Consider the following 27727-nt stretch of genomic DNA (forward strand, 5'->3'; position numbering starts at 1 on the left):
GCCAGTCCTGCTCGCTGTCCGCAGGCTCTTTGGCGGGCCCAGAGCCCCATCGCGGCTGCCTGGCTGCCACGCCTTGTTGTGATGGCAGTGCAGCCCAGGGACTCTGCCCCTCTGCCCAGTGCTGCTCACACCAGCACGCTTTGGCCCACCTCAGCCTGCCAGTCCTTCCTTATGACTGATCCATTTGTCTGGAAGGGTGCCGAGCCAGAGATGGAGGCACAGAGGCAGCAGCAAGTTCACTGCCCTGATGGCTATGGTGGCTTCAGCAGCGCCAGACCCGGATCAGTAGCCTGAAACTTCCTCTGGGTCTCCCACTGGATGGCAAAGGCCCAGGCTGCTGGGCCATCCGCTACTTCTCCTAGGGGCATCAGCAGGGAGCTGGGTGGGAGTGGAGCAATGCCCAGAGGGCTCACTGGGGTTGCAGGTGGCATCTTAACTTGTTACGCTACAACACAGGTCCCCAGGAGGCAGACTGAGGAGTGCACAGTGGGAGAGGCAGGAGCAGGAGGGCACTCAGCCTCCCTAGCAGAGCTGGGGAGGGGGGCCGGAGGGGAGCGTCCAGGCGGGAGTGACGGGACCCCGGGGCCTTGCTGGAGGATGGACGCCAGTTCCACAGGACCGTGTACTGTGTAGACAGGGCCTGCTGTCCCCACACTGCTGGCCTTTCCTCGCTGTTGGCCTGATGCTCTTCAGTGAAGGGCCAAGCCTGTGTCCTGGTGCTGGCCTGTGTTGCAGACTGAGTGTCCTGGAGGTCCCAAGCTTCTGCCGTGGGCGTCACCTGGGAAGGCGAGGTGGGAGGGCCTTGCTGAAGGCTGCTGGCCATACACAGCCACAGCCTGGCAGCTGGACTGGTATGTGGCCTCTGCTTGGGCAATTAGAGCGGGATTTAGGGGTGTCAGGATGAGGCATGCCAGTGCGAAGCAGTTCTGTCTGCACGTTAAGGATTTAACGAGGACTAAATCCATTTATACCAGGAGCTGGCTGCAGGGGCACATCCTCCGAGGGACAGGCCGTGTGAGTCACTCTGCAGCTGCCTCCGTGGCACTGACGGCCTGGAGGGGTGTGTCCTTTGTAGCCCCATCTGCTGCTACCTGGGCGCCTCTCAGGAGGGAGGGCCGCAGCGGCTGCCCCCTGCCCATTCTCCTCCAGCGATGGCTCGGCCTTCAGGGGCCCCTGGGTGTCCCTCCCTTGGCATGCGGGGCCACAGGGTGTCTGGGTGGCTGCTGTTGTCTGCTGTGCCTTTGTCCTGGTTCCCAAGTGGAGATGTGGCCTGTGCTGCTGCCCGTGCCGTGGCTGTGGGAGCAGGTGAGGCTGTGGCATGGCTGGGCAAGGCTCTGGTCAGCCCCGTCTGATCTAGGTGTGTGTGGCAGCGCCCCCCCCCATCCTGACACCGCCCCACTCCGTTGCCCAGTCTGGACCATTTGTGGCTGACTGGCAGAATGGTGGGGACCAAACCGAGGGCTGCCCCTGACAGACAGATCATGTTGAAATTGGGCTCCCATGTGCGGGGTAGAGAGGGCAGGGTGGGGCTGCAGGAAGCCCAGAGGCCCCACATGTGTGGCCTGTGCCCTGGGAGTGCCAGGCCATACCACCTGGAGCTGAGTCCCCAAGGGGAAGGTAACTGACTGCATTTCCGCTCCATGTCTTAGGACAGTCCTGGCTACACCTTGCTCTGGCCAGATGTAGAAGGGAGCAGCTGGGAGCACCATGAATTTGGTCAGGATTGAGAAACGGATATGGGGTGGGGGTCAGGACCACAGTAGGAACAGTGGATATGGGGTGGGTGGGGTCGGGACCACAGCAGGGACAGTGGATATGGGGTGGGTGGGGTCAGGACCGCAGCAGGGACAGTGGATATGGGGTGGGTGGGGTCAGGACCGCAGCAGGGACAGTGGATATGGGGTGGGTGGGGTCAGGACCACAGCAGGGACAGTGGATATGGGGTGGGGTCAGGACCGCAGCAGGGACAGTGGATATGGGATGGGGGTCAGGACCGCAGCAGGGACAGTGGATATGGGATGGGGGTCAGGACCGCAGCAGGGACAGTAGATATGGGGTGGGTGGGGTCAGGACCACAGCAGGGACAGTGGATATGGGGTGGGGGTCAGGACCACAGCAGGGACAGTGGATATGGGGTGGGTGGGGTCAGGACCACAGCAGGGACAGTGGATATGGGATGGGGGTCAGGACCGCAGCAGGGACAGTGGATATGGGGTGGGTGGGGTCAGGACCGCAGCAGGGACAGTGGATATGGGGTGGGTGGGGTCAGGACCGCAGCAGGGACAGTGGTAACAGCCCTGGTGATGATCATGAGAGTGAGTGAGGGTGAGGAGGATGAGGGGGGAGGAAGGCAGCAGCAGTGGTCGAGCTCCCACTGAGAGCCGGCCTCCTGGAGGCCCTACCCCCTGTGTGAGGTGGCCATGCAGACTCTCAGTCCCACCTGCGATGGACAGGGCGATCACAGGGTGGTGGGGCTGTGGGAGCTGCCCACCCCTGCCCCTGGCAAAATCAGGGCTCTGGCCCATGTCTCCCTGACTGCAGACCCAGGCTGTGCTGCTGTGCTGTGGATCAGGCACGGTGCTGGGACTACTGGAGCAGCTGTGAGCACCTTTTCCCGCGGCAAAATAAATGCTGTGGGCCTGGGTGAGCTGAGGGAGCTGGCTTGGTCCCGCTGGAACGCCTTTTAGGAAGGGAGCCTCCGTCTCCCGCCAGGACCTGCTGGGCACGGCCTCTGTGGGCAGCGTGCTTGCTGTGTCTAACCACCCTGTGATTGGAGGAAGTTCTCCGTCCCCTGGTGAGGAAGACTAAATCTTCCCCCATTACGAGAGCCTGCTTCCGGGGCAGGAGCGAGGTGTTTGTAGACCAGTTGGCAGCCCCCCACCCCACCCCATAGCTGACGGGGAAACTGGTTAATTAGATGATTTTTCTGTTCTGCTGACACATTCAAATGAGGCTGTGCTAATGACCGAGCTGTTCCATAAACGATAAGATTTTAGCACCAGTGCCAAGTTGTCAGGCGTGTCTGGATGCAGGTGAGGGCCGCCCATGCCCAGCCCCTGCGGGTAGTGGCCGCTCCTTCACACTCCAGTTCCCGTCAGGGCTCCACCAGTTGCCTAAAAGTTGTAATGAACACAGAAAGAGATGCCAGGATGATGCTGGACCCTGAGGTGCGTGCCCTGTGCCTGGGGTGCCTCCCAGCTGCCCGCCGTACTGCCCACAAGGACCAAGTCCAGGACCACGGACAGCTGCCCCTGGGCCTACTGCGGGGGGGGGGGCGGAAAGGGGGGTGAGAGTGGGGGAGGGGGAGGGCGTAGCTAGGGCAGAGTCAGGAGCGGAAACCAGACAGCCGCCCGCCCCGCACAGAGTGAGACCTTGGCCGCTGGCTGCCTCCGGTGGTAAAGTCCAGGGACGGCAGGTCCATGCATGTTCAGCTGAAATGGGCTATGGAGGGGCTGCTGGTCCTCAGCGAGGCGGTGGACGCAGTTTTCCAGCTTGGCCCAGGGAGGCCTTGTGTCCCAGCTGTCCCTGGGCTACCTGAGGGTGACCCTTGATGCCACCAGCTGGCAAACCTGTGGTGGCTTGCTGGAGCTGACCCTTGTGCTCTGTAGCGTGCACTATTGGGCCATGGCAGAGTCCCGAGGCCTGTGCTGGACTCGTGCCTGTACAGAGCAGGTGCTGGCCCGCCCAGGCTGCACCCCTGCAGGTGTGAGTTCTGTAGCAGAGGAAATGGCTCTCCCCAGCTCCTCCTGCTGGAGTTCTGCTGTCTGCTTGCCTGATACCCTTGCTGCAGACCCTCCCCTGGCCTGGGAGACAGGTCCCTTGCTGCACCCCCTCGCATTGCTGCACCCCCTCCTCTGTCCCTGGGCACAGGTCCTCTGCTACCCTTGGTTGTGCAGTCAGGACTGGGAGCTGTCTTTCTGCAAATCTAAAATGAGATTTCTGTTTTTAAATAAAAAAGGAAAAGCCTCGTGAATGTTTGCAGCCGGGAGATAGAAATGATTAGAAATGCCTCTTATCTTGGTTCCCCGAAAGCGGAGCGGAAGTGAGGTGCCCTTGCTGCAGGCGGTGGCACTGCAGCTGCGGTGGTGTGGGCAATGTGGGCACCTGGGGAAGCTGGCCAGGTGCTGGCCAGGGGCCTGTGGGGGCGGGGCAGGAGCTGGTGACCTTGGCCACTGTCCTGGGGCTTTGCTTCCTCTTGGTGCTGGCGAGGTTTGCCTGCACAGCAGGGCTCGGTCACAGCCTCGGCCGCATCACAGTCTCATGGAGGTGGCCCACCTCGGTCAGCTCGCCCCCCTGCCGCCCTGACATCTCCCCCCAGGACCTCGGGCCCACCTCGGTCAGCACGTCCCCCTGCTGCCCTGACGTCTCCCCCCAGGACCTCGGGCCCGCCTCGGTCAGCACGTCCCCCTGCCGCCCTGACGTCTCCCCCCAGGACGTTGGGCCCGCCTCGGTCAGCAGGCTCTGGCCCAGCTTTGAGGTTCTGGAGGTTCTTCTCTTGCCCCTTGTGTCCTTGCTCTCACCTCACTGACCTCTGGGTGATGGCTGGACCTGGACAGGGAGCTGGGCATGTTCCACTGAGCTCCTTGGGGCCGTTGCCTGGTGCCCCTTTCTTCTGCCCCTTCTCACTCCTGAGACCCCAAGGCCCCTCTGGGGGGGCATCTGCTGAGCCTGTTGTTCGGTAAAGGGGTCTCCCTAGCCATTGAGGGCCTGGTGGCCCTGTGCCATCCCCCACTCCCAACACCTGCCCTTAGTTCCGTCATGGTCAGCACCAAGGAGACCAGCTGTTTAACACAAAGGCAGGGACGATGGGGTGTGGGGGCACGCGCAGCATCCCTGGGGAGCTGGGCTGGGCCCAGGCCTGGTATCTGCTCTCTCCACACCTGGAGGGCTGCTGGGAGGGCCGGATGTGGGCCTCTCGTCTGAATAGCTCTTTAGGTCTGTTGACAAAAGGAGCCCAGCTTCATTTAGAACATTGTGCTGTGGAGAGGAGACGTGCGGGAATGCAGAGAATAAAGGTTCCCCGTGGCTGTGTGCCTGCTTCACGCCATGGTCAGGTGTTGGCTGGGACTACACCTGCGTTTAGTTCAGTAAATAAGAGGTGTATACTGCTGCTGCGTCCTCTGCAAAAGGATCGTTATGTAGTTTCTGAATTAAATGTCGTCTTAGAATGCAGTGTGACTGCACACACTTCTGTCCATGAGAACTGTGCAGGGAGAATGTGTTCTTAGGTGTGAGCACTGCAGGGAGAGTGAGCTGTCAGGTGTGAGCACTGCAGGGACAGTGAGCTGTCAGGTGTGAGCACTGCAGGGGAGTGCGCTGTCAAGTGTGAGCACTGCAGGGGAGTGCGCTGTCAGGTGTGAGTGCACTGCAGGGGAGTGAGCTGTCAGGTGTGAACACTGCAGGGAGAGTGCGCTGTCAGGTGTGAGTGCACTGCAGGGAGAGTGCGCTGTCAGGTGTGAGCACTGCAGGGGAGTGAGCTGTCAGGTGTGAGCACTGCAGGGGAGTGAGCTGTCAGGTGTGAGCACTGCAGGGGAGTGAGCTGTCAGGTGTGAGCACTGCAGGAGAGTGCGCTGTCAGGTGTGAGTGCAGGGAGAGTGAGCTGTCAGGTGTGAGTGCAGGGAGAGTGCACTGTCAGGTGTGAGCACTGCAGGGAGAGTGCGCTGTCAGGTGTGAGCACTGCAGGAGAGTGCGCTGTCAGGTGTGAGCACTGCAGGGGAGTGCGCTGTCAGGTGTGAGCACTGCAGGAAGAGTGCGCTGTCAGGTGTGAGTGCAGGGAGAGTGAGCTGTCAGGTGTGAGTGCAGGGGAGTGCGCTGTCAGGTGTGAGCACTGCAGGGAGAGTGCGCTGTCAGGTGTGAGCACTGCAGGGGAGTGCGCTGTCAGGTGTGAGCACTGCAGGGAGAGTGCGCTGTCAGGTGTGAGTGCAGGGAGAGTGAGCTGTCAGGTGTGAGTGCAGGGGAGTGCGCTGTCAGGTGTGAGCACTGCAGGGAGAGTGCGCTGTCAGGTGTGAGCACTGCAGGGGAGTGCGCTGTCAGGTGTGAGTGCAGGGAGAGTGCGCTGTCAGGTGTGAGTGCAGGGAGAGTGCGCTGTCAGGTGTGAGCACTGCAGGGGAGTGCGCTGTCAGGTGTGAGCACTGCAGGGGAGTGAGCTGTCAGGTGCGCAATCCCTTTTGTTATTTCCACTGAGTTAATGGTAGCATCTGCACTCAGGCTTGGCCCCAGGTCTTTGCTCACATTTTTACTGAGCGTGTGTGGTTTGCAGGAGGCTGCACAGACCTCACCCTGCTGGGCGGTGTGTGGCGTGCTCTGCGGACCTCGCCCTAATGGGTGGTGTGGGGGGCTCTGCAGACCTTGCCCTGCTGGGCGCTGAGTGAGACACTTGCTTGGGAAGGCTGTGCTTCTGGCAACCAAGAAAACCGGCTGCATATTTGCCACATTTAGAAGCGTTTGCTCTGTGAAAAGTTACTTTATTAATTTTGATTTTCTTCAAATTTTGAAAAATTAAAGATTTATTCAAAAGAAAGAATGGGGAGGAAAAGCTCTTCTGTCCGCGGATTCGTTCCACAAAGGCTGTGGCAGTACAGCCCAACCCAGGAACTGGGCGCTCCACCCACGCCTCCACGGGGCTGCCATGTGAAGGGCATGGGACGCCCTGGGCCTGAAGGCTTGTAGCAGCTTTGCCCCCAGACCCCGGAGCCAGGAGCTCCGTGCCATGCCACAGCTCTGTGGTGGCGCTGCGTCCCGTGGTGTCTCAGTGGCCCTTGTGTACTGGGCAGCCTGACCCAAAGGCCACACGCATGCGGCTCCCTTTGTAGGACCAGACTGGAGAGCTGGTGTGCAGTTTCCAGCCCCTGGGGATACAGTGCAGTCCGCTGCTGCACCCCAGGTCTGCTCCCTGCTCCCCTGGGTGGCTGGTGCGTGAAAGCCTGCTAAGAACACCTCATATTTGGTCTGGAGCACTCCCAGGGCTGGGGAGTCCGTAAGTCCCCCATGCTTTGCCACCCTGTTCTCTGCCCTGGCAGCCACATGGATGGGTTTTTGGGAAGGAGCCCTGACTGGATGTCTCTGTCACGGCCAGACGCACCGTGCTTTGTGGTGCTTGCCATGCAGAGGCTGCATGCTTGGCTTTGGTCCTCAGGGTCATGGCTGCACCTCCCAGCCCCCAGATGGGGGGCTTGTGGGTGCCTGCTTAGCCACTCACTGGCTGTGTCACTTAACACCCTCCCACCTGGGATGGCTAGCTCGGCCCCTCGCACCCCCTCCCAGTGGCTGGCTCGGCCTCACTCGTGCCCCCTCCCGGTGGCTGGCTCGGCCCCTCACGCCCCCTCCCGGTGCCCCGGCCTTGTGCCTCAGACTGAGCAGTGTGTCTGGAGTCTGTAATTAAGGGGCACTGGCGGTTCTGCTCCTTAGCTCCTTAATCACCCAGTAACAAGGACTCTTGTTAGCCCGGACCCACAACCCAGGGCTGCTGTGTCAGCGCTTGGAGGGCTCTCCACAAGTCACCAGCTTGGCCTGAGTCCTGCTGGTGCAAGCCGTGCCCAGGGCTGGTGGGTCCTGTGCAGGGCGGGTGCCACCAGCCTCCCAGGCTCACACAGGGCACTCGGGGGCAGGGAGGGCTCCCTTAGTCCTGAGAGCGCAGTTCCTGCTTGGCACCCTCTAAGCGTGATTCTCTTTGGTGAAAACAGTGTGCTGTCACTGGGATGGTTAACCAAGGAGCCTTTTGGGTCCAATGTTCCTGGCATCCTGTTCTGGCAGGCTCCATGCCCGCCCTGCAGCCACCGGCGAGGGGGCGGCTGTGGTCCTCGGACTGTGGCAGCCTTCGCTCCCAGCACTGCCGTTCTGCTCTGTGTGAGGCGGAGAGCACGTGGAGACCTCTCCCTGGACCACGGATCTGGTGTTTCAGTCTAAAACCTCTGATTCTTCGAGACTGCGCTGTCTATGTTGTTCCCTTTTGCTGCTGTAGCAGGAAAAGGGCAGGATGGCTGGTGAGCCACAGGGATTCATTCTGGCAGTTGTGGAGCTGCAGGCAGAGCTGCCTCCACTGACGGGGTCTGCTATGGTGCCCCATGCAGGACCCACCGTTGGGAGGGCAGTGGACTTGCTCACTGGAGGCCCGTGTCCCATCTGGGGGGAGGCAGTGGACCCACTCCCTGCAGGCCCGTGTCCCATGCGGTGTGTGGCTTTGGGCCCACCTGGCTCCTGGGCTCAGCTATTCAGGCCCCATGGCTCCCGGGCTCAGCTAGTCGGGCCCCGTGGCTCAGCAAGGCCCCGTTGGAGCTTCTGGCCTTTGGGGAATGAAGATGAAAGAGCTTTCTCTCTCTGCCTTTCCAGTAGATATATGAAAATAAATCAAACTGGAAAGTATAAGACCTGCAGAGGCACACGTGTGTGCCAGGGCCCTGGGAGGTGGAGGGGCTTGCTGGCACTCCTTGCTGGCACTCCTTGCTGGTGGCCTCGCAGTTCTGTTGGAGCCCTGGGTGAGCATGCACCTTGCCCTGCTCGCGTCATGGCAGTGTTGCCTCCTGGCTGGACCTGCGTGTTTGGGGGCGCAGGTCCTCTCTGCATTTACACAGACATGCCTGCGTTGTAGCAGGCTTCATTTGTAGCTGAACTTACGTGGGGCCTTGATTGGCAGCGTGCTGCTGGTGCAGGCTGAGCCACCATCCACTCCCGAGCCTCTGTGTTCCCAGTTGCCTTCCCACAGCTTGTACACCAGGTTTTCATGTTTCTGGTGCTTGTACAGCACGCCAGCAGGGAGGTCGCTCTGCTCAGCCCCATGCCCAGCAGCTCATGGCATGCCTCTCCAGGTCACATTCTCCGCGGAACGCCTCACAGGGGGCTGCTGCGAGGGCTGTGGGGGCTGTCTGCAGGTGTCGCATGGTGGGCGTGTCTGATGCAGAGGTGTGGCGTGGGGGCTGGCACCTGTTGTCACCATGGTGGGCGTGTCTGATGCAGAGGTGTGGCGTGGAGGCTGTCTGCAGGTGTCGCATGGTGGGCGTGTCTGATGCAGAGGTGTGGTGTGGGGGCTGTCTGCAGGTGTCGCATGGTGGGCTTGTCTGATGCAGAGGTGTGGTGTGGGGGCTGTCTGCAGGTGTCGCATGGTGGGCTTGTCTGATGCAGAGGTGTGGCGTGGGGGCTGTCTGCAGTTGGATGTGTGTGAGTGCTGCCCGCGGCTGTGCTCGCTCCGTGCCCCACATGTGCAGGGTCCCCAGCCAGGGCCTCTGTCTGTGCTGTTCCGTAGTGTGCCCTGTGTCTGCTCGCTGTGTCTGTGTGGCAGCTCGGGGCTTTCTCAGTCAGAGCTGGGCCCTGGCATGAGCACATAAGGTCACTGACAGGTGCACGTCGTCCCGGCCACCCTGGCACCTCTGTGCTCTGCAGACAACAGGTGTGAGGAGACGTGCAGGTGGCAGAGGCAAACATCTGTGGGTGTCTGAGCACCCAGAGCCGAACACTCCCTCGCCAGGCCATGGAGCATGCCAGCGATATGGAGTTAGAGTCATGCAGAGCATGCTGGAAGGGAAACTGGGAGCCCACGTGTGTGGGAGTTGGGCATCCTGATGACCTCTGAGTCAAAGAGGACAGAGCAGAACCCACGGGCTGGCAGAACTGGATCCTGGCAGGGTGCTCTGTGGGCAGCAAGCGCCTGTGATCCCACGTGGCAGATCATGACACTCGTGGAGAACGGAAAAGCAGTGAAGAAACATTAAGAATGGAGGCCAGTTGTGTGAGGGGATCCTTCGAGTCAGTCTGGGCTTAGCGAGACCAAGGAGGTGAGAGCATGTGTCTGGCAAAGTACTGGCAGCCAGCACGGGCAGGGGGAGGACCCGGCAAGAACAGGCCGGCGGAAGGAGAGGGCAATACTGAGCACAGGAAGTGAGGAGGGGGACCTGCACTGCTGTGACACCTCAGAGTGGGCCAGACTGGGGACAGGAAGTGAGGAGGGGGACCTGCACTGCTGTGACACCTCACGGTGTCTCCCTCCCCCATCGCTCCCTTCCCTGTCACTCCCTCTTCTCTCCCTCCCCCGTCACTCCCTCCCCCATCACCCCCTCTCCCATCCCTTCCTCCCCCGTCACCCCCTCCCCCATCACTCCCTTCACCCCCTCCCCCATCTCTCCCTCCCGTCACTCCCTCACCCCTCCCTCCTTGCTGGCTGTGGTCAATGTAGGCCATGTCTCAACTGTTTTCTTGGGTCTTGGTGTGAATCGGTGTTTTGCCATCCTCTCGTGCTGCCCTGGGAATCATGGCACCCCAGGCCCTGGCACCTTGCTCTTCTGGGGCCCCACCCCGACCACCTGGAGATCCACAGATCCTTGGCCAGGCTGCCTCTCCCAGTCCAGGCCTGGAGGCGTTACCTGGCACTGTGGTGTGTTGTGTAAGCAGAGGCAGCAGCAGCCAGCCCAACAAGCTGTAACCCTGTGTTTTAAAGGTCACTTCTGTCTCAGTCAGTTCTTAAAGTTCAAGAGGAAATAAACTGCTTCGAGCTGGCATTTCTCAAGCCGAGTGTCAGCTCTCCAAGCCGCGTGCCTGGGGTGAGCAGGAAGTGAGATGAATGAGTGGCACGCAGTGGTCTCCCTCCGAGGCTCTCACAAAGCCTTAAATCGCATCCTCTCCTGGGCTTTGGTTTTCAGCGTGGGAAATGCCTTGGAGATGCTGCTTTTCTGTCCAGTGACACCGTTTAGAATCTGTCGACCCTGGTTACCCACAGTGCCACACGTAGAGAGATGGCCTCCCCTGGGGCCTGTACCTGGCAGGCCTGATTGGCGAGTGGGGGAAGCTCCCGCCCAGGACAGGCTGAGGACAGCAGGATCGATGGGAATCAGCAGAGACAAGCACTGTGTTCATCAGGGCTGCGGGCCTGGGGGTGGCACTGAGCACAGGCTGGGCTGAGTGCCGGCCATCTGCCTCCACCTGCTGGGAGCGGCCTTCGATTGGTGAGGGGGTGGGCATCCAGGCGCTGGAGCCACTAATTGGGCTGTTGGGTGATTCTGGAGGCAGAGACGTTGCTGCGTGACGCCGTCTGCTCTCCGGACTGCCTGCTGCTTTCTCTCGGCTCCGTTGAGCGTTGCGTCCCAGCAGCTCACTCCTCAGGGCCCCCGCCTCACCTGGCCCTGCATTACACGCCCTGCCCAGTCGCATGGATGAGGCTTATGCTGTGTGGCTGGCAATACCCAGCCTCACACTCAGGCACATGGGTAGCCTGCGTGGTATCTCTCTCTCTCTCTCTCTCTCTCTCTCTCACACACACACACACACACACAGAGGCTCCTTCTGCCCTAACCACACCCACCTCACACGCACACACACACATTCAGGCTCCTCCTGTGCTAACCACACCCACCTCACACACACACACACACACACCCCTACCTGTGTGCACACACCCTCACACTCAGGCACACGGGTAGCCTTCATGGTCTCTCACACACACACACACACATACACACAGGCTCCTCCTGCCCTAACCACACCCACCTCACACACACACACACACCCCTACCTGTGTGCACACATCCTCACACTCACATGTGTACACACACATTGGCCCAGGCCCATTGTCTTGCCGCATGCCTCTTCCCTTTTCATTCTGCCTTCTGCCCTCTGCACAGGTCCGCAACCTCTGCCCTCTGCCCTTGGATGCCTGAGACCACGTCCTGCCCTGGGGTCTTGCACCTGGTCTCCCAGGCCCCCCAGGACTTTGCCAGGGAGCCCTGTACTGCACGTGGAGAGGAGCTGGTGGCACCACAGGGTCTGTTGCTTCCGTATGGAAGGGTCCCCAGCCCCTCCTGAGAGCCCTGCCTTCCGCCACAGGACTCACTGCAAGGAGACCACATTCTGCAGGGTGCCGGACCCCAGTGCCCCATCCTCCGTCCGTGCTCCCCCATGGGCGCCCGGCCCCTGTGCCCTGTCCTCCGTCCATACTCCCCCGTGGGCCCCTGTCCCGTCCTCCGTCCATACTCCCCCGTGGGCCCCTGTGCCCCGTCCTCCGTCCATACTCCCCCGTGGGCCCCTGTGTCCCGTCCTCCGTCCATACTCCCCCGTGGGCCCCTGTGCCCCGTCCTCCGTCCATACTCCCCCGTGGGCCCCTGTGCCCCGTCCTCCGTCCATGCCCCCCCGTGGGCCCCTGTGTCCCGTCCTCCGTCCGTGCTCCCCCATGGGCGCCCGGCCCCTGTGCCCCATCCTCCGTCCGTACTCCCCCGTGGGCTCCTGTGCCCCGTCCTCCGTCCATGCCCCCCCGTGCGCGTTGTGTCTCCTCTAACTTGGCTGTGTGGCCTGGTCCCTGCAGGAGCTGAGATGGAGCTGCGTGGAGCAGGGTGGACTCGCCCCCTCTCAGCAGGCCCCCAGTGTGGGCCTGCTGCTATGCCAGCCCATCCCTCCTGGGGAGCCTGGGGGAAGGTGCTCAGTTGCCCGATCCTGGTGTTTCTCAAGCCCCGTGTGTTGGAACAGTGTTCTGGAAACCGAGGCCTTGGCTGTGGCCAGTGAGGTCTGTGGCCGTTACCATTCCTTGCCTGAGGTGTGGTTACCCAGTGCCCACCTCCTTAGGGCATGGGTGCCGACTTCGTGCTTCTCGTTGAATGTTCAGGCCCCATCTTCCTGTGGCTGAGGCTCCAAGAAGCAACTGCCCAGTGCAGAGGGACATCAGAGCTGCCCGAGATCTGGTCACCCTCTCTGTGGGCCAGTGGTGGGCTGGCTGGTGCTGGAGCCCCTGGCTGGAGGTGGCCATGGACCCGGCAACCACGAGCTCCCAGCTGGAGCTGAACATACAACCGGGAGTCCTTTGTCTCTGGGTTTTCAGGAGTAAGAGTTCAGTCACCGGACCCTGAGTGGCACCTGTTGCCCTGGGTCTTCTGGCTGTTGCGAGGGCTGGTGCCACACTGCCAGCCATGGCCATGCTGCTGGGTTGCTGTGTTGCCTTTCTGCTCCATAGAGCTCTGCTCATAAAACGTGGGAGTTGGGGATGGGGGTCCATTTTCCGGCATGGAGTGTCGTGTGCCCACCATGCAGGTTGGGAGTTCCAGCCTCTGTATCCTGGCACCCCTCTGCCCCTTGCTTGGCACTTCAGCGGCTTGCAGATCCTGTGGGCTTGGGAGTGTGCCCAGCCTGTTTCCCAGAGGTGCGCAGCTCTGCCTCTCTGTGGCCTCTCCGGCCAGAAGCCTGTGTTTCCCTGACAAGCCCCTCCACGAGCTCCTCAGCCCCTGGGGATTCCGTTGCAGGAAGCCCGGGCCCTCACACTGCTCTCTTGATGTGCCCAATAGACATGGCATGCACATCTGTGCTCGCTGCTGGCTCAGAGCAGAGGGACTGACTGTATGCTGAGGGGACACAACCTCACGTGACAGCTACGTGGGCTTGATAAGTCCCCCTGGAGGGTGGGACACACGGCTGGGGCCTGGTGTCGATGACTGACACTTGTCTGTGGCACATCCATGAGTGTGGCTGGAGGGGCCACAGACCTAGGACTTGTGGTCCAGGCCAGCAGGCCCCAAGGTGGAGCTTGCTGGCATAGGGTTTCTTGCCCAGGAGTCGTGGGTTCCACCCTGGGTTCCTATAAATAAAAGACCACCATCAGGGAGATGAGCGGCAGATGCCTGGCGCTGCGGGATGTGGGAACCCCTTCCTGCCAAGACGCCCTCAGGTTGGCAAGGATGCGTCCATACTCTCTGTGGGCAGCAGGGTCTCCCTGTAGACTGGCAGACAGCAGGCCCCTGCTCGTACAGGCTGGGAGTTCACGTGCGCACTGGCAAGACTCAGCAGCTCACCTTGGGAGCAGAGCAGCTTGCTCACCCCATGCCCCAGGGTAGGCCCCCAAGACGGGCTGTTCTCCACCATGGCACACTGCTACCCCTGGCCAGGGTTGGAGGGTTGGAGACCCCTGCTGGGGGCAAGGTCCTGGTGTGCACTCCGGTGGGCGGGCCCTGGGAGATGGGCATAGAGGTTGCGGGATGCCTGGGCTGTGTGAGGCAGGAGCTGGGGCCAGCAGGGACGCGCGGCCACCTGCCCGCTCTGCTCCTTGGAAGCAGGCGCTCTCAGTCAGGGGCGTTCTGCCAGAGATCACATTAAAGTGGGCTGGGCGGCCCCACACGGTGCAGTGTAGCTGAGAAGCCGGGCTGCTTCCTCCAGGAGCCGCTCAGAAAGGCCTTGATAGAAACGCGCCCAGCGTCTCCTTTCAGAACTAAGCTGCGTTTGAGATTCAAAAGGTCTGCGGAAATGCCAGTGGCTCCAGAGTTCAACTTCAGCGTGCGAGTGGAGCTTTAATTTTTGATGAGTTTTCTCTTCCTTGCTTCGGAAGGTGGAGCTCAGATGGAGGGAGAGCGGTGTGGGCTCTGGGCTGCCTGTGCGTGTGTATGCGACAGGGAGATGGATGTTCTCTGCTAGTTCATTCCTCAGGTGCCTGCAACAGGTGTGGCTGGGCCAGGCTGCAGCCAGCGCCCTGAACCCCGTGCTGGTCTCCGGGTGGTTGGCAAGGCCCGGGCCCTCAAGCAGTCCCCTTTTGTTTTGCTGGGCATGATAGCAGACAGGGACCCAGAGCACAGTAGCTGGACTCAGACCACCACTGCAGGCAGAGGCCTGTCCCACTGCTTTGCCAAGCCCACCCACAGCTGCACACGTGTCCTTCCACTGTACAGGCAGGGAAGGCCTTCGGAGGAGGCTCATGACTGGCTCCCCTGCTGCAGCCTGAGGGCACCTGGTCATCCTGCTCCTCACAGGACCAGCTCCCAGGCTGCTTCCTGCTCACACGTTGCAGAGACACCCCTTCTGGATGCTCAGGTCCCTGCTGTCCTTTGCATGTGCTTGCTCCTGGTGACCCTTTTTGTCCTCTGAGCTCCTGGTTGGAGGGCTCCCCTCTCCCCGAGCTTGGGCCTGCAGGCCACCCCCACTCTGCGACCACCCCAGGCATGCCATGCTGTTCTTGCCCTCTGCTGTGCTTCGTGATGCATTTGTCCTTACTAAGGTACTGTGTCTACTCAGCTTGGCCCTGGCAGCGTGTCCCCCTGCTTAGGTGCCCCGCTTGCATCTCAAAGCCTACTCTATCCTTTCGGAAGAAGGGAGCCGGGAGACGTGAGGCCTGGGCATGTGGCCTGCCTGCTGCGGACCTTGACCTCTCATCCTCGGTGGGGCTCCCTCGGTGTTGTCCTGTCCAGGACCGTGAGTTCCTCTGGGTTTATTTCCTGCTGTTCTTCCATCACCAAGTACTTTACTCAGGAGACACCTGTATGTGCCTCCAGCTGGGCCTAGCACGGTCCCTTGAAGCGCCCTTCTTGCCCATGGGGCCATGGGACACATGGCCTGTGCCAGGTATGTGGGACATGTGACCTGCCCCATGTGGCCTGCCCTGGGTGTATGAGACACGTGGCCTGCCCTGGGTGTATGTGACACGTGGCCTGCCCCGTGTGGCCTACTCTGGGTATATGTGACACGTGGCCTGCCCCGTGTGGCCTGCTCTGGGTATATGTGACACGTGGCCTGCCCCGTGTGGCCTGCCCTGGGTGTCTCTCGGATTCTTGGGGCTGGGTTGAAGCCCCTCTGGAGGAGTGGCTGGTAGCCCGCTCACACCGGTCCAGGTGCCGACTTACTGACCCATCTCTGCTCCCTGGGGTCTGAGGGAGGAGAACAGAGACACATAGGTAGAAGTATTTGCACCTGCTCTGGGTGGGGTGGGGTGGGTGTGGCCCTGCTGTGTCCCCAGGTGGGCCCAGCACCTGCTCTGGGTGGGGTGGATGTGGCCCTGCTGTGTCCCCAGATGGGCCCAGCACCTGCTCTGGGTGACCCCTCTTGGAAATAAGGGTGTTGGACTCCCGGAGTTCGGGGCTTGGGACTTCTTCACTCCTGCCACCTCCTCAAGGCAGCTGTACCCTGTGCCAGGAAAGAGATGCCAGGCTGTTCTTGCCCTTGCATGCTGGGCTGTGCAGACAGTGGAGGCAGGTGCCCATCTTCGCATTAGGCCCTGTGCGTGAAGTGACCTTCCCACTGAGCACGGCAGTTGAGGTGCCGAGGCCATCCTCGCTGCCTTGGTTGATCTGCAGGTTGGTGTGTGTGTGGGGGGGGAGTCTCGCAGCTGTTGTCCTGGGGCGTGTGTTTGCTGCTGCCGCACCAAGAGATGGCGACAGGGAGTTGCCAGCTCTGCCCAGGCCCCGACTTGCGTTAGTCACTCAGCGAGGCTGCAGTGAAGCGTCACCAGGATGCCAGCTGCAACCAGCCTTGGAAGGGTCAGACTCTGGCCTGTCCAGGGTGTCCTGCCTGGGGTCCCACACTCGGTGGGGTCAGGGCCCACTGTGGCCGGCTGCGATTCCTTAGGGGCCGAGTCATGCTTTAGCACCCGGGGCAGGTCCCTGCTGGGGGGAGCTGGGCGCTCTTGTGGTGGTCAGAGCAGGGCCAGCACAGGCGAGGGGTGCGTGCCCAGCCCTGCCCTGAAGGGCTGTGTTCTGGAACCATCCCTGTTTCTACAGATGATTTCTGGGACACAGCTCTGACTCTGTTGTATTTTTGAGATTTCATTACGATTCTTTCTGAGCAGAGGTCCCGCCAGCATGACCTCAGTAATTTCTATAACCACTTCACAGTGCAGCGCACCATGCCCTGTCCTAGGGGCCGGGACCTGCCTGTCCTGTGACACCGTACGGTGAGGGCGAGCTGTAGGGTCACGGAGTTAGTGTTGGGGGCCCTCCCAGGGCTCTGAGCCGGCTTCTGGGGGTGCACACGAGCACTAGGGGCTTGGCTGTGTCCTGAGAGGAAGAAGGACGTGGGCCTGTGTGTGGGGGCACCCAGGGGAGAGCCACGGAGACACGTGGAGGGTGATTCAGGGGAGCAGCCGTGGGCAACGTGGAGGAGAGGGGTGCTTAGCACAGCGACAGGAAGTGTCAGCCTGTGCCTGGCAGGGGCCGCCAGCCCTGCAGGCGCCGTCCGCGCTCGCCTCCCACAGCTGCAGCCAGTCGGATCTGCTTTGCTGGCAGTTGAGCTCATTCATAAGCCCTCTCCCAGAGCGCTGGTGGCTGACAATCTTGCCCATTGTGTGTGGAGCAGTTCCTCCCAACCCCCCATGTTCTGGGATCACCCTGGACACTGGCTTGAGATCCGGAAACTCCTGATGATGTGACTAGCCACTCAGGAGTGAGGAGAGGTGTGGCTGCACGTGCAGCACTCCTGCAGGATGGGTCGGGGCTTGACCGTGGGGTGCTCGACCCTTCCCCAGGCCTCACCACTGTGCCTCTGTCCCTGTGCAGTGCCCGAGCCCTGGAGAAGGTCCAGCAACAGCTGCAGGAGGAGGTGCGCCAGGTCAGCGGGCAGCTGCTGGAGGAGAGAAAAAAGCGAGAGACCCACGAAGCACTGGCCCGAAGGCTCCAGAAGCGTGTCCTGCTGCTCACAAAGGTACAGGCTCCCCGGGCCAGCGCCCTCCATACCGAAGCTTGACCTTCTCCGACAGTAGCGCCTCCTTCCAGTGCTCTGCTGAGCCAGGCGCAGCTGAAGCCGCCGGGGGCATTCCACGCCCCGTTGACAGGGTCACCTGGCACCCCAGCGGCGACTTGGGCCCTTATCCTGGGTTCCTGGGGTGTGGCTCTGAGAACCCAGAATGAGTCCCCCTGTGCCTGTTGTGTTGCTGCGTGGACCCGGTGACGGGGCCCAGGGCAGCTTTTCCAGGCTGCTGAGCGCCAGCAGCTCCTGGGCCAGAGAGTAGCGGGCAGCAAGATGGGGTCGGCCTTGGAAGGGAGGTGTGTGGGGCAGCTGTGCCTGAGCCTGCCTGTCGTCATGAGCAGACACTGCAGGTACGTGCAGGGATGTGCTGTGTGGGTGGGGACGTACCGAAGGCCCCTTGCCTCGGAAGACGAGAAGGGGAAAGGCTGTCCCCCCAGATGCTCTCAGGGCTGGGTTGGCCCACTGCTAAGGGACAGCGCAGCCCAGCCTGCCCGCCTCTGGCTCCCACTGACCCTCACGGAGGCGCCAGCCGTGTCCGACGGGGCCTGCCCGCCCTGGCTTCCACTGACCCTCTTGGAGGTGCCAGCCATGTGCGATGGGGTCTGCCCGCCCCTGGATGTTTCTGATGAGGACTCATGGTTCTTCCTGGTTCTGGAGCTTTTGGAAAAGCAGTCATGTCTCAGTTGGTAGCTGAAGGCCTTCCGTGGCAATACAGGGCCTGGCTTAGAAGACATCAGGTTTGTCCTGGTCCCACAGTGGGCTTTGCAAGGCCCAGTTGGGGCCAACTTTGTCAGGCCCTTGATGCTGGGCACCTCAGTACCAACCTCTGCTCTCCTGGCCAAGAAAATGCCGTTCCTTTGCAGGGTCTTTTCTGAGCCTCCTGGTGCTCACCCGTCCCTTCTCTGCTGCCAGGTGGCTTTGCTGTGGCACACCGCTGGCGTTGGCTCCCGCAGAGTGTGTAAGGCACAGGACATGCCCAATCTCAGCCTGCAGGGGTGGCTCAGGCTGTTGGATAGATGGTGGCTGCAGCCAAGGGGAGTGGTGCTGCCAGGGTCAACAGCGCTGTCTGGAGGGACCATGCAGGTGGGGCTTGGGGCGCAGAGCGACCTCCTGGGGCAAGGTGAGCAGCAGGTGAGACAGGGGACACGGTGGGCTCCCTCCCGCAGGGTCCAGGAGGCCAGGTGTGTGTGGTTGGGGTCTGGCGGTCCCTGTGGGGTGACTTGGAGGCAGGCTGTGGCTGAGGAACAGGCCCAGAGCCCGCCTCCCCACGGGGCCTTGGCTGCTCTCAGTCTGTTACTCCCCCTGAGAAACGCGCAGCCCTTGGCCATTCTGGTCCCCTTCCCGCCTGAGCCCCAGGCCCCAGCTCTCGGGAAGCCTGGCTTGCACCCTCCACATGTCATAAACACCTCCCGGAGACCCATAGACGGCTTGCAGAAGACCTCTTGGCCATGAACTTTGTGGCGTCTCTGCACATGCATTGCTTTCAGAAACTTGGGCAGCACAGCAGCTTTGGGTCCGTTTCCCCTAAACTCTTGAAAGCCCTTTGTAGGTGGTACAGGGAGCCTCCTTGGTCCTCGCTGGGCGCTCACGGTGGGACAGCCTTCCTGCCGCCACATAAGCCATGTGTATGTCCACGTAACTGGGAAATGGGCCTTCTCGTGCCATACGGCATGGGGCTCTCACTTCCTGTTTGCGCTGAGTGCCCTGGCATGGCTGCCATGCAGGTGCTAACCACCGAACGGCTGCCGAACACGGGCTCATCGTGCACGCAGTTGCCCTCAAACGTGGGCTCTGCTGCTCGGGCACTGTGCCCGGGAGGGTATCCCTGCTCCCTGCAGACTGCATCCCTGGTCTGCAGCATCCTTCGGAGCCTAGGCTGGCTCCCAAGAAAGCCAGGGCCGCTTTCGTGCGGCACAGGGGGCTGTAGATGAGATCCCTGGAGGCAAGAAGCCGTGTTACCGGGTTGAAGGTGGCTGGAGTGTTGGGAGAGCAGGGGTCTGCCTGGGCTGACTCAGGTCCCTGTCACCCCCACATTGTCTGGGTGCGTGTTTGTTTCCCGGGAGACCCGATCCAGGTGTTCCAGCTGTTGCTCAGCCCCTGCAGACCGACCAGGGTTCTGGGGTCTCTGCCCAGCTCTGGGGACGCAGTGCAGTGTGTGTGGCCTAAGGTCCTGTTCCCCAGCCCTTTGTGCTTCACCTCTGCCCTCCAGTCTGTCTTGGCACAGCCCTGGCCCCAGTGCCGTCCGTGGAATGCTCTTGCCATGTCAGGCCCTCATTTGTGTGTGGCTCCTAGGAGCAAGACGTGCATGTCTCAGAGGCCGCCTCTGTCTGCTCCTCCAGGGCCAGGAAATGCAGATTGCCCGTGGAGAGGGAACAGAGGGCTGCCTGGGGGCTGTGCTGCAGGAGGGGGCAGAAAGGAGGGTGGCCACAGACTGGGAGATACACACGCACACACACACAGGCTCCTCCTGCCCTAACCACACCCACCTCACACACACACACACAACACAAGTTCCTCCTGTCCTAACCACGCCCACCTATCACATACACACACACACACAGGTTCCTCCTGCCCTAACCACACCCACCTCACACACACACACACACACAGAGGCTCCTCCTGCCCTAACCACACCCACCTCACACACACACACACATGCGCACACACACACACACACACACTGCTCTGTGCACACTCTGACCACGGTCACCAAGCCTGTCTCGCAGCTCCACGGACTAGGATGCACAGACAGCTGGATGGACAGTGCCTTCCTGACACGCCGTTCTGGGGAGGCTTGGGGCGGACACGCGGAGGGACAGCCTGGCCTCATGGAGCAGCGTTCATCACTGAATGCTGGCACTCGCTGTGCGTGTCGGCACCGCGTGCCAGCGAGACAGCTCACGGAGAGGAGAGCGAGCAGTGCTCCCCTGGCTCCCGCGTCCTGAGTGGCTTAAAATAGACCTGGTATTTGCCAGAGTAATTACGCTCTTAGCAGCAGCAGCAATCAAGCCCTCTGGCTGCACTTGAGAAACGTACCCACCAGAGAGCCCCCCCCCCCGGCACCCTGGCCTGAGTGTCGGAGGCTGTAAGGACAGGGCCAGCACAGAGCCAGCCTCCTCGGAGCCTGAGCTTCTCAGGTCTGGGCCCTGAGGCTCCTGAGCAGCGACACACGGTGCTCTCTGCAGTCGGCCAGGGGACAGCTTCCGCGCCACGTGAGGACTGGCCAGTGGTCGCCATCGGCCCACTGCTGACCTGCCTGGGAGCAGGAGGCGGTAGATGGGACCCATCAGTGCCTGGCAACCAACAGCATCTCCTGGGGCACAGAGTGTGTCCACAAGTGCAGCAGGGGGCCAAGTACACCAGAAATGCCTTTAGCTCCAACCTGCCAGGAGGAGGAGGAAATGGGAACTTCCTGCCCTGGGAAGGAGGGAGGGAGGGAGAGAGAGAGGGAGAGAGAGAGACAGAGTGTGTGTGTGTGTGTGTGTGGTTAGGGCAGGAGGAGCCTCTGTGTGTGAGGTGTGTGTGAGGTGGGTGTGGTTAGGGCAGGAGGAGTCTGTGTGTGTGTGTGTGTTATGGTGGGTGTGGTTAGGGCAGGTGCAGCCTCTGTGTGTGTGTGTGTGGTGTGTGTGTATGGTGGGCGTGGTTAGGGCAGGTACAGCCTCTGTGTGTGTGTGTGTGTGTGTGTGTGTGTGGTGTGGTTAGTGCAGGAGGAATACGCAGTGTGGTGGCCCCTGAGAGGCTGACCCAGTGTCCTAGTGCGTGGGCTGTGTTCCATGTGAGGAATTCGCTGGTGTGACCGGGGTGGAGCTGTGGGAGAAGCGGAGCACCATGTGTGTGCTGTCTGCTGCTTTGGGGTTCAGAGTCCACGCCAGCACCTGGCGTCTAGCCCAGCCTGAGCCCTGGCCAGCACAGAGCGGTGTCAGCTCGGCTGGCTGTGTGCTGGGAGTCCAGACAGGGGAGTGGAATGTATCGGGGGTCCTGTCCACCCGCCCCTCCCGTTCTGTCCTGATGTGTTCTAACGGAAGTGTGTATAAAGCATACACAAAGCTTTGAGGTGACCCCAACTCCCCATCACTGGGCAAGTGAGGGGCACTGTGGGGGTGGCCGCTGTGGCTCCCTGGGTTAGGCTGCTGCTCGTGGCGCCGGCATCACAGTGAATGCTCCACTTCCCATCCAGCTCCCTGGTGATGCAACTGGGGATGCAGTGGAGGGTGGCCCAGGTGCTTTGGTCCTGGCCGCATGTAGAAGACCTGGATGGAGCTCCAGGCCTCTGTTCTTGGCCCGGCCTCGCTGTTGGGATCATTTGAGGGGTGGACCAGCTGTTGGGAGCACTCTGTTTCTGCCTGAAGAGTTTGCAAGGCCCCCCGCAGGAGGTATCTGCCCTGTGCCTGTGGAGCCCTGCCCACGGGGTTTCCTTGATGCTTCTTTGGCCGCCACAGACAGCATGCTGCTTGCTGCCCGCATCTCACGGGGTGATGAGGCCTCGGTCTGCCCTGTTGCCTTCCACCCGCCGTCAGTGCCCCTGCGTCACGCACAGCACTGTGGCTTTCCTCTCAGTCATTGTAGTGGTGTTTCTGGTCTTGCAACTTCCAGCATTGTGGTGGAAGGTTCTGGAACAGGTGCTGTCCTTGTCCCTGCTGCGCCCGGGCTTGGCCATGTGCCTTGTCATCTCCGTGTGCTCGCCTCCCAGGCTGTTCTCAGCAGCTGCCCACTCCTGCCTGCCGTGCGTGGTGGGCGTTGCTTTGCCCTGTGCAGCTTGGGGTGACAGGAGGATGAAGCTCTGACTGTTTCCCAGGTATTTTGCCCCTGGCAACCCTCTGGGCTTGTGTACTGGGTCCTCCTGGCCGCCACCTGGCTTCTTGTCCCACTGTTGGAATGTGGCAGAATTTGGCTTCCTCTGGATTCATGCTACTGTGTCATGCCTAGCCAGGTGGGTTCCTGGGGGCGTGCTGGCCCTCCCTGTCCCCTGTGGGAGGTGCCTGTTGGGACTTGTCGCCTTTAGCCGTTCGGCTTGGGAGAACCAGTTTGCTTGTGTCTGTAGGAGCCGACCGGCCTTGCTGAAGACCCATGGCTGTCTGCTCTGTGCCTCGCGCTCGCGCCTGTTAGCTGTCAGCCTGTGGTGCAATACGCTCGGTGGTTTGCCCGTTGGAGCTGGGATGAAGTGACCCTTCTCTGTGGGATTGGCTTGTTTCTTCACCGTCTGCGAGCTGAGCTGCTGCACACGAGGCCTTCAGCTTCGGGCATGATGTGGAGTCAGCCTCGTCCCGAGGTCTCCGCTCGGTCGCACGCTGAGCAACAGCCTGCTCCCCGAAGGCCTGGGCCGCCCTGGGCCACCGCTGCTTTCTGCTCTCAATGCTAGTCATTTTGGCATTTCAGCAGTATTTTCTAAGTGGAATCACACAGGTGATGTGAATTTTTACATTAATGAACTTGTCTTACATTCACAGAGGTGGGCCGAGAGCGGCGACCCCTGGTCCGCTCATTGCCCCCTCACCCCACCACGCCACGTCTGCACCTGCTGGTCATGTTCTCATGAGCCACAACCAACAGCTCACACTGGGGCACTCCTGCTGTTGTGCAGAATGGGTGTCTGCAAAAGATACCTGCCTTGCAGCAGGAAATGTGACGTCACAGGCCACCCCACACCTGACTGTATGACCTCACAGACCATCCCATGTTGGGTGGTATGACATCACAGACCGCCTCCATGCTGGGCTTGTGATATCACAGATTGCCTCATGCTGGGCTGTGTGACATCACAGGCAGCCCCACGCTGAGCTGTGTGATGTCACAGACCACCCCATACTGGGGGTGTGACATCACAGACCACCCCCGTGCTGGGCTTGTGACATCATAGATTGCCTCATGTTGGGCTGTGTGACATCACAGGCAGCCCCACACCTGACTATGTGACATCACAGATACCCCACGCTGGTGTGTGATGTCACAGACACCCCATGCTGGGTGGTGTGATGTCACAGACCGCCCCTATGCTGGGCTCTATGATGTCACAGACTGCCCCATGCTAGGCTTGTGACATCACAGATCGCCCCACGCTGGGCTGTGTGACATCACAGATCACCCCATGCTGGGGGTGTGACATCACAGACCGTCCCACGCTGGGCTGTGTGATGTCACGGACCGCCCCTCACTGAGCTGTGTGCTGTCATAGGCCCTTCTTGGGGTTGCATGTGAAGCACTTAGCCCTGAGCGTCGTCTGTTCTGCCTACGCCCTCCCTCTCCCCAGACCCTCAGCTGTCTGCGGCTCCCTGTGCACTGCTTTTGTGTGTCAGGCCACAGCGTTGGGGTTGTGGTACGTGGCTTGTGATGCCTGCCGGCCTGGGTATTGTCACTCTCCATCCACTGACACACTGTAGGAGGACATTGTGACCCTAGAAGGTCAGGGAGCACAGGATTACAGTTGATTGGCTAATATTTGCACGAGAACAACCGAATGGCCACCTTTTGTATACCTGATTGGCTAGCATTTGCATAAGAACAGTTGAATGAATGGTATGTGTGTGAGAACACTTGGTGGAATATGCAAGACAAAAGGAGTTCCAAACAAAAGCATAGCAACTGTTACTGGGGTTTGTTGCTAAGCTCAATACCTCCTCTCTTAACCCATAAAACTCTCAGAGTATAAAGTCTGAGGCCACTAAATAAACTTCAGCTTTGACCATCAGTCAGGGTCCACGCGTGTTATTATCGGCTCCGTGCACCAAGTCCATCGCTGCGGGACAGCGACAAGTGGCGCCTGAACAGGGACTTGAAAGAAGAAAAGAAAGTGCAGCGGAGACCCCCACGGAAAGTGGTGAGTGGGACAATGGGCCAGAAGCAGTGTAGAGCACAGTCTTTCATCTCTCTTGTGCAGAACTTTTTAGTGAAAAGTGGAGCAAAGGTAACTAGGCAGCAATTGCGTTCTTATTTAGAGCTTATTGGTGAATAATCCTTGGTCTGCAGATGAATGGACACTAGAAACTGGATTTAAGAATTTTACTCAGAAAAATGGTGAAAAGGCCAGAAGGACAGAAGATATTCAAGTTAGTTTTTGGATTATATCAGCTTTAATTAGAGCTGTTATTATAATTTTAGAAGGGGAATGTGCAAGAAACTCCTCCAAGAGGAGACACCCCCAAAATGTAGCTAAAATAAGTGTTTCATTATACGGACAAGGAAGAAAGAGAAAGGGAACCCTCAAGAGGCCCACCTAACAGGAAAGGCTACCGTAATATGGCTAAAAAAGAAACGTCTCATAGTACAGATGAGGAGGATGGCAAAGAGCAGCCTGTGAGAGATTTCCCTAACAGGAGACGCCACCTTGACATGGCTAGGAAAGAAATGGCTTATACTACAGATGAAGAAGATGAAAAAGAATGTGTTAGAGACCCTCCTGTGAGGATATGCCACTGTAATGCAGCTAAAAGAGAAAGGCCTTATGCTGCAGATGTGGAAATTAGGAAAAGAAAACTCAGGAGAGATTCTCCTAATGCAAGATGTTACCATAATGTGACTGAAAATGAAATGAGAACTAAGAAAAAGAAGAAAATTTGTAGTGTTAAACCACAGGATTTTTCTAGTGATGTAAATGAGGATGGGATAAGGGAACAGTTAAACATCAGCCCATGCCATCTCACTCTAAAATCTGATCAAAGACGTTTCCAAATGTCTGATGTTCCCCAGAGACCTCATGAATTCCGATTGCTTTTTCCAATCATACTTAGTCAAGAAAACAATCAACTGTAATCCTGTGCTCGCTGACCTTCTAGGGTCGCAATGTCCTCCTACAACACACATTCTTGTGTCTCAGTGACCTGATCCTGTGGACCCCCACGCAGGTCTGTGCTCAGCTGAGCTGCGCAAGGACGCGGTGCTTGCTTTGATGCCTTAGCAGGCGTGAATACAGCTTCTGAGGAATCCGCGTGTTTTTATGGGGAACTGAGTGCTCAGTGTCTAGGGCTTTGGGAAACTCCTTTAGCTATGAGTCCTCCTCACCCTGTCCCCTCGGTCCTCCTCACCCCGTCCCCTCGGTCCTCCTCACCCCGTCCCCTCGGTCCTCCATCCCCCTCGGTCCTCCTCACCCCGTCACCCTCAGTCCTCCTCACCCCGTCCCCTTGGTCCTCCTCACCCCATCCCCCTCAGTCCTCCATCCCCCTCAGTCCTCCTCACCCCGTCCCCCTCAGTCCTCCATCCCCCTCAGTCCTCCTCACCCCGTCCCCCTCAGTCCTCCATCCCCCTCAGTCCTCCTCACCCTGTCCCCTCAGTCCTCCTCACCCCGTCCCCTCGGTCCTCCTCACCCTGTCCCCTCAGTCCTCCATCCCCCTCAGTCCTCCATCCCCCTCAGTCCTCCTCACCCCGTCCCCCTCAGTCCTCCATCCCCCTCAGTCCTCCTCACCCTGTCCCCTCAGTCCTCCATCCCCCTCAGTCCTCCATCCCCCTCAGTCCTCCATCCCCCTCGGTCCTCCTCACCCCGTCCCCTCAGTCCTCCTCACCCCATCCCCCTCAGTCCTCCTCACCCCGTCCCCTCGGTCCTCCATCCCCCTCAGTCCTCCTCACCCCGTCCCCTCAGTCCTCCTCACCCCATCCCCCTCAGTCCTCCTCACCCCGTCCCCTCGGTCCTCCATCCCCCTCAGTCCTCCTCACCCCGTCACCCTCAGTCCTCCTCACCCCGTCCCCTCGGTCCTCCTTACCCCATCCCCCTCAGTCCTCCATCCCCCTCGGTCCTCCTCACCCTGTCTCCTCAGTCCTCCTCACCCCATCCCCCTCAGTCCTCCCCACCCCGTCACCCTCAGTCCTCCATCCCCCTCAGTCCTCCATCCCCCTCAGTCCTCCTCACCCCGTCTCCTCAGTCCTCCCCACCCCGTCCCCTCAGTCCTCCCCACCCCGTCCCCTCAGTCCTCCCCACCCCGTCCCCTCGGGTCCTCCTCACCCCGTCCCCTCAGTCCTCCATCCCCCTCAGTCCTCCTCACCCCGTCCCCTCGGTCCTCCATCCCCCTCAGTCCTCCTCACCCCGTCCCCTCAGTCCTCCATCCCCCTCAGTCCTCCATCCCCCTCAGTCCTCCTCACCCCGTCCCCTCAGTCCTCCATCCCCCTCGGTCTTCCTCACCCCGTCCCCTCAGTCCTCCTCACCCCGTCCCCTCAGTCCTCCTCACCCCGTCCCCCTCAGTCCTCCATCCCCCTCAGTCCTCCATCCCCCTCGGTCTTCCTCACCCCGTCCCCTCAGTCCTCCTCACCCCGTCCCCTCAGTCCTCCGTCACCCCGTCCCCTCAGTCCTCCATCCCCCTCAGTCCTCCTCACCCCGTCCCCTCAGTCCTCCTCACCCCGTCACCCTCAGTCCTCCATCCCCCTCAGTCCTCCATCCCCCTCAGTCCTCCTCACCCCGTCCCCTCAGTCCTCCGTCACCCCGTCCCCTCAGTCCTCCATCCCCCTCAGTCCTCCTCACCCCGTCCCCTCAGTCCTCCATCCCCCTCAGTCCTCCATCCCCCTCGGTCCTCCTCACCCCGTCCCCTCAGTCCTCCTCACCCCGTCCCCTCAGTCCTCCATCCCCCTCGGTCCTCCTCACCCCGTCCCCTCGGTCCTCCTCACCCCGTCCCCCTTGGTGCACGTTGAGCTTTCATGCTCTTGCTCTTGGAGGCCAGGTTATGCCCGTCTCAGATCTCCAGCCTGGCCAGTCCCGCTGTTGTGCTCTGGATGTGGCTAGCCTGTGCCCACCAGCACCCATGCCACTGCAGGCCGCTCCCAGGCCTGCTCTACTGACACGTGGGATCTGTGTTCCCTCGTGGGCCTGGCCGCCAGGCCTGGCTTTCCTGCGGGGTGTGTCCTGCACAGCGGCAGGGTGGCCTTCTGCTGGACTCCGAGTCTCCTGGTCCTTAGCTCTCTCATGGGGCACCCGGCTCTGGCCCCGACTGTGCACCTAACTGCTGGGCTGTGCTGGGGGGACCTGGGGGGCAGCTGGCGGGGCTGTGCCGTACCTGTGTTCACGGGGGCACGTGGGGGGTGGAGGGCAGTTGGACTCGTGGGGCGCCAGGCCCTCGGTGACATTAGGCCGTGTTGTCCTTGTGGCCGCTGCAGTCCCCTCTTGCCTTTGCAGAGACCTGTTCTCCCCTTAATTCAATTGTGAAGAAATCCACATCTTTGGATAACCTTGATCCTGTGAGGAAGGGACTTGGCTGCAGGTGAGAACTGGCGGTCGCACTCAAAGGCGGGCTCCCTGCCAAGGCGGCCTCGCAGTGCTGCTGCTAAAAATAGCGCAGCCTCGGCTGGCGCGGCCCAGGCCCCTCCTGAAGGGTGGCGGCAGCCGGAGCGGGCCTGCCCGTTC

The 27727-nt window shown here is 60.7% G+C and overlaps 1 protein-coding gene across 3 annotated transcripts in view; it reads left to right on the forward strand.

Annotated features, from left to right (window-relative positions):
* Window positions 1–27727, forward strand: part of MAD1L1 (mitotic arrest deficient 1 like 1) — a 175184-nt gene that overhangs the window by 80503 nt on the left and 66954 nt on the right. For all 3 annotated transcript variants that reach the window (XM_040990056.1, XM_040990058.1, XM_040990057.1), the window contains exon 11: window positions 17220–17364. In XM_040990056.1, the coding sequence (XP_040845990.1) occupies window positions 17220–17364 (145 nt within the window). The remainder of the gene's footprint in view (window positions 1–17219; window positions 17365–27727) is intronic.

Source organism: Ochotona curzoniae, unplaced genomic scaffold (genome assembly GCF_017591425.1).
Source record: "Ochotona curzoniae isolate NIBS_2020 unplaced genomic scaffold, NIBS_Ocur_1.0 contig_54, whole genome shotgun sequence".
In the NCBI taxonomy this organism is placed as follows: domain Eukaryota; kingdom Metazoa; phylum Chordata; class Mammalia; order Lagomorpha; family Ochotonidae; genus Ochotona; species Ochotona curzoniae.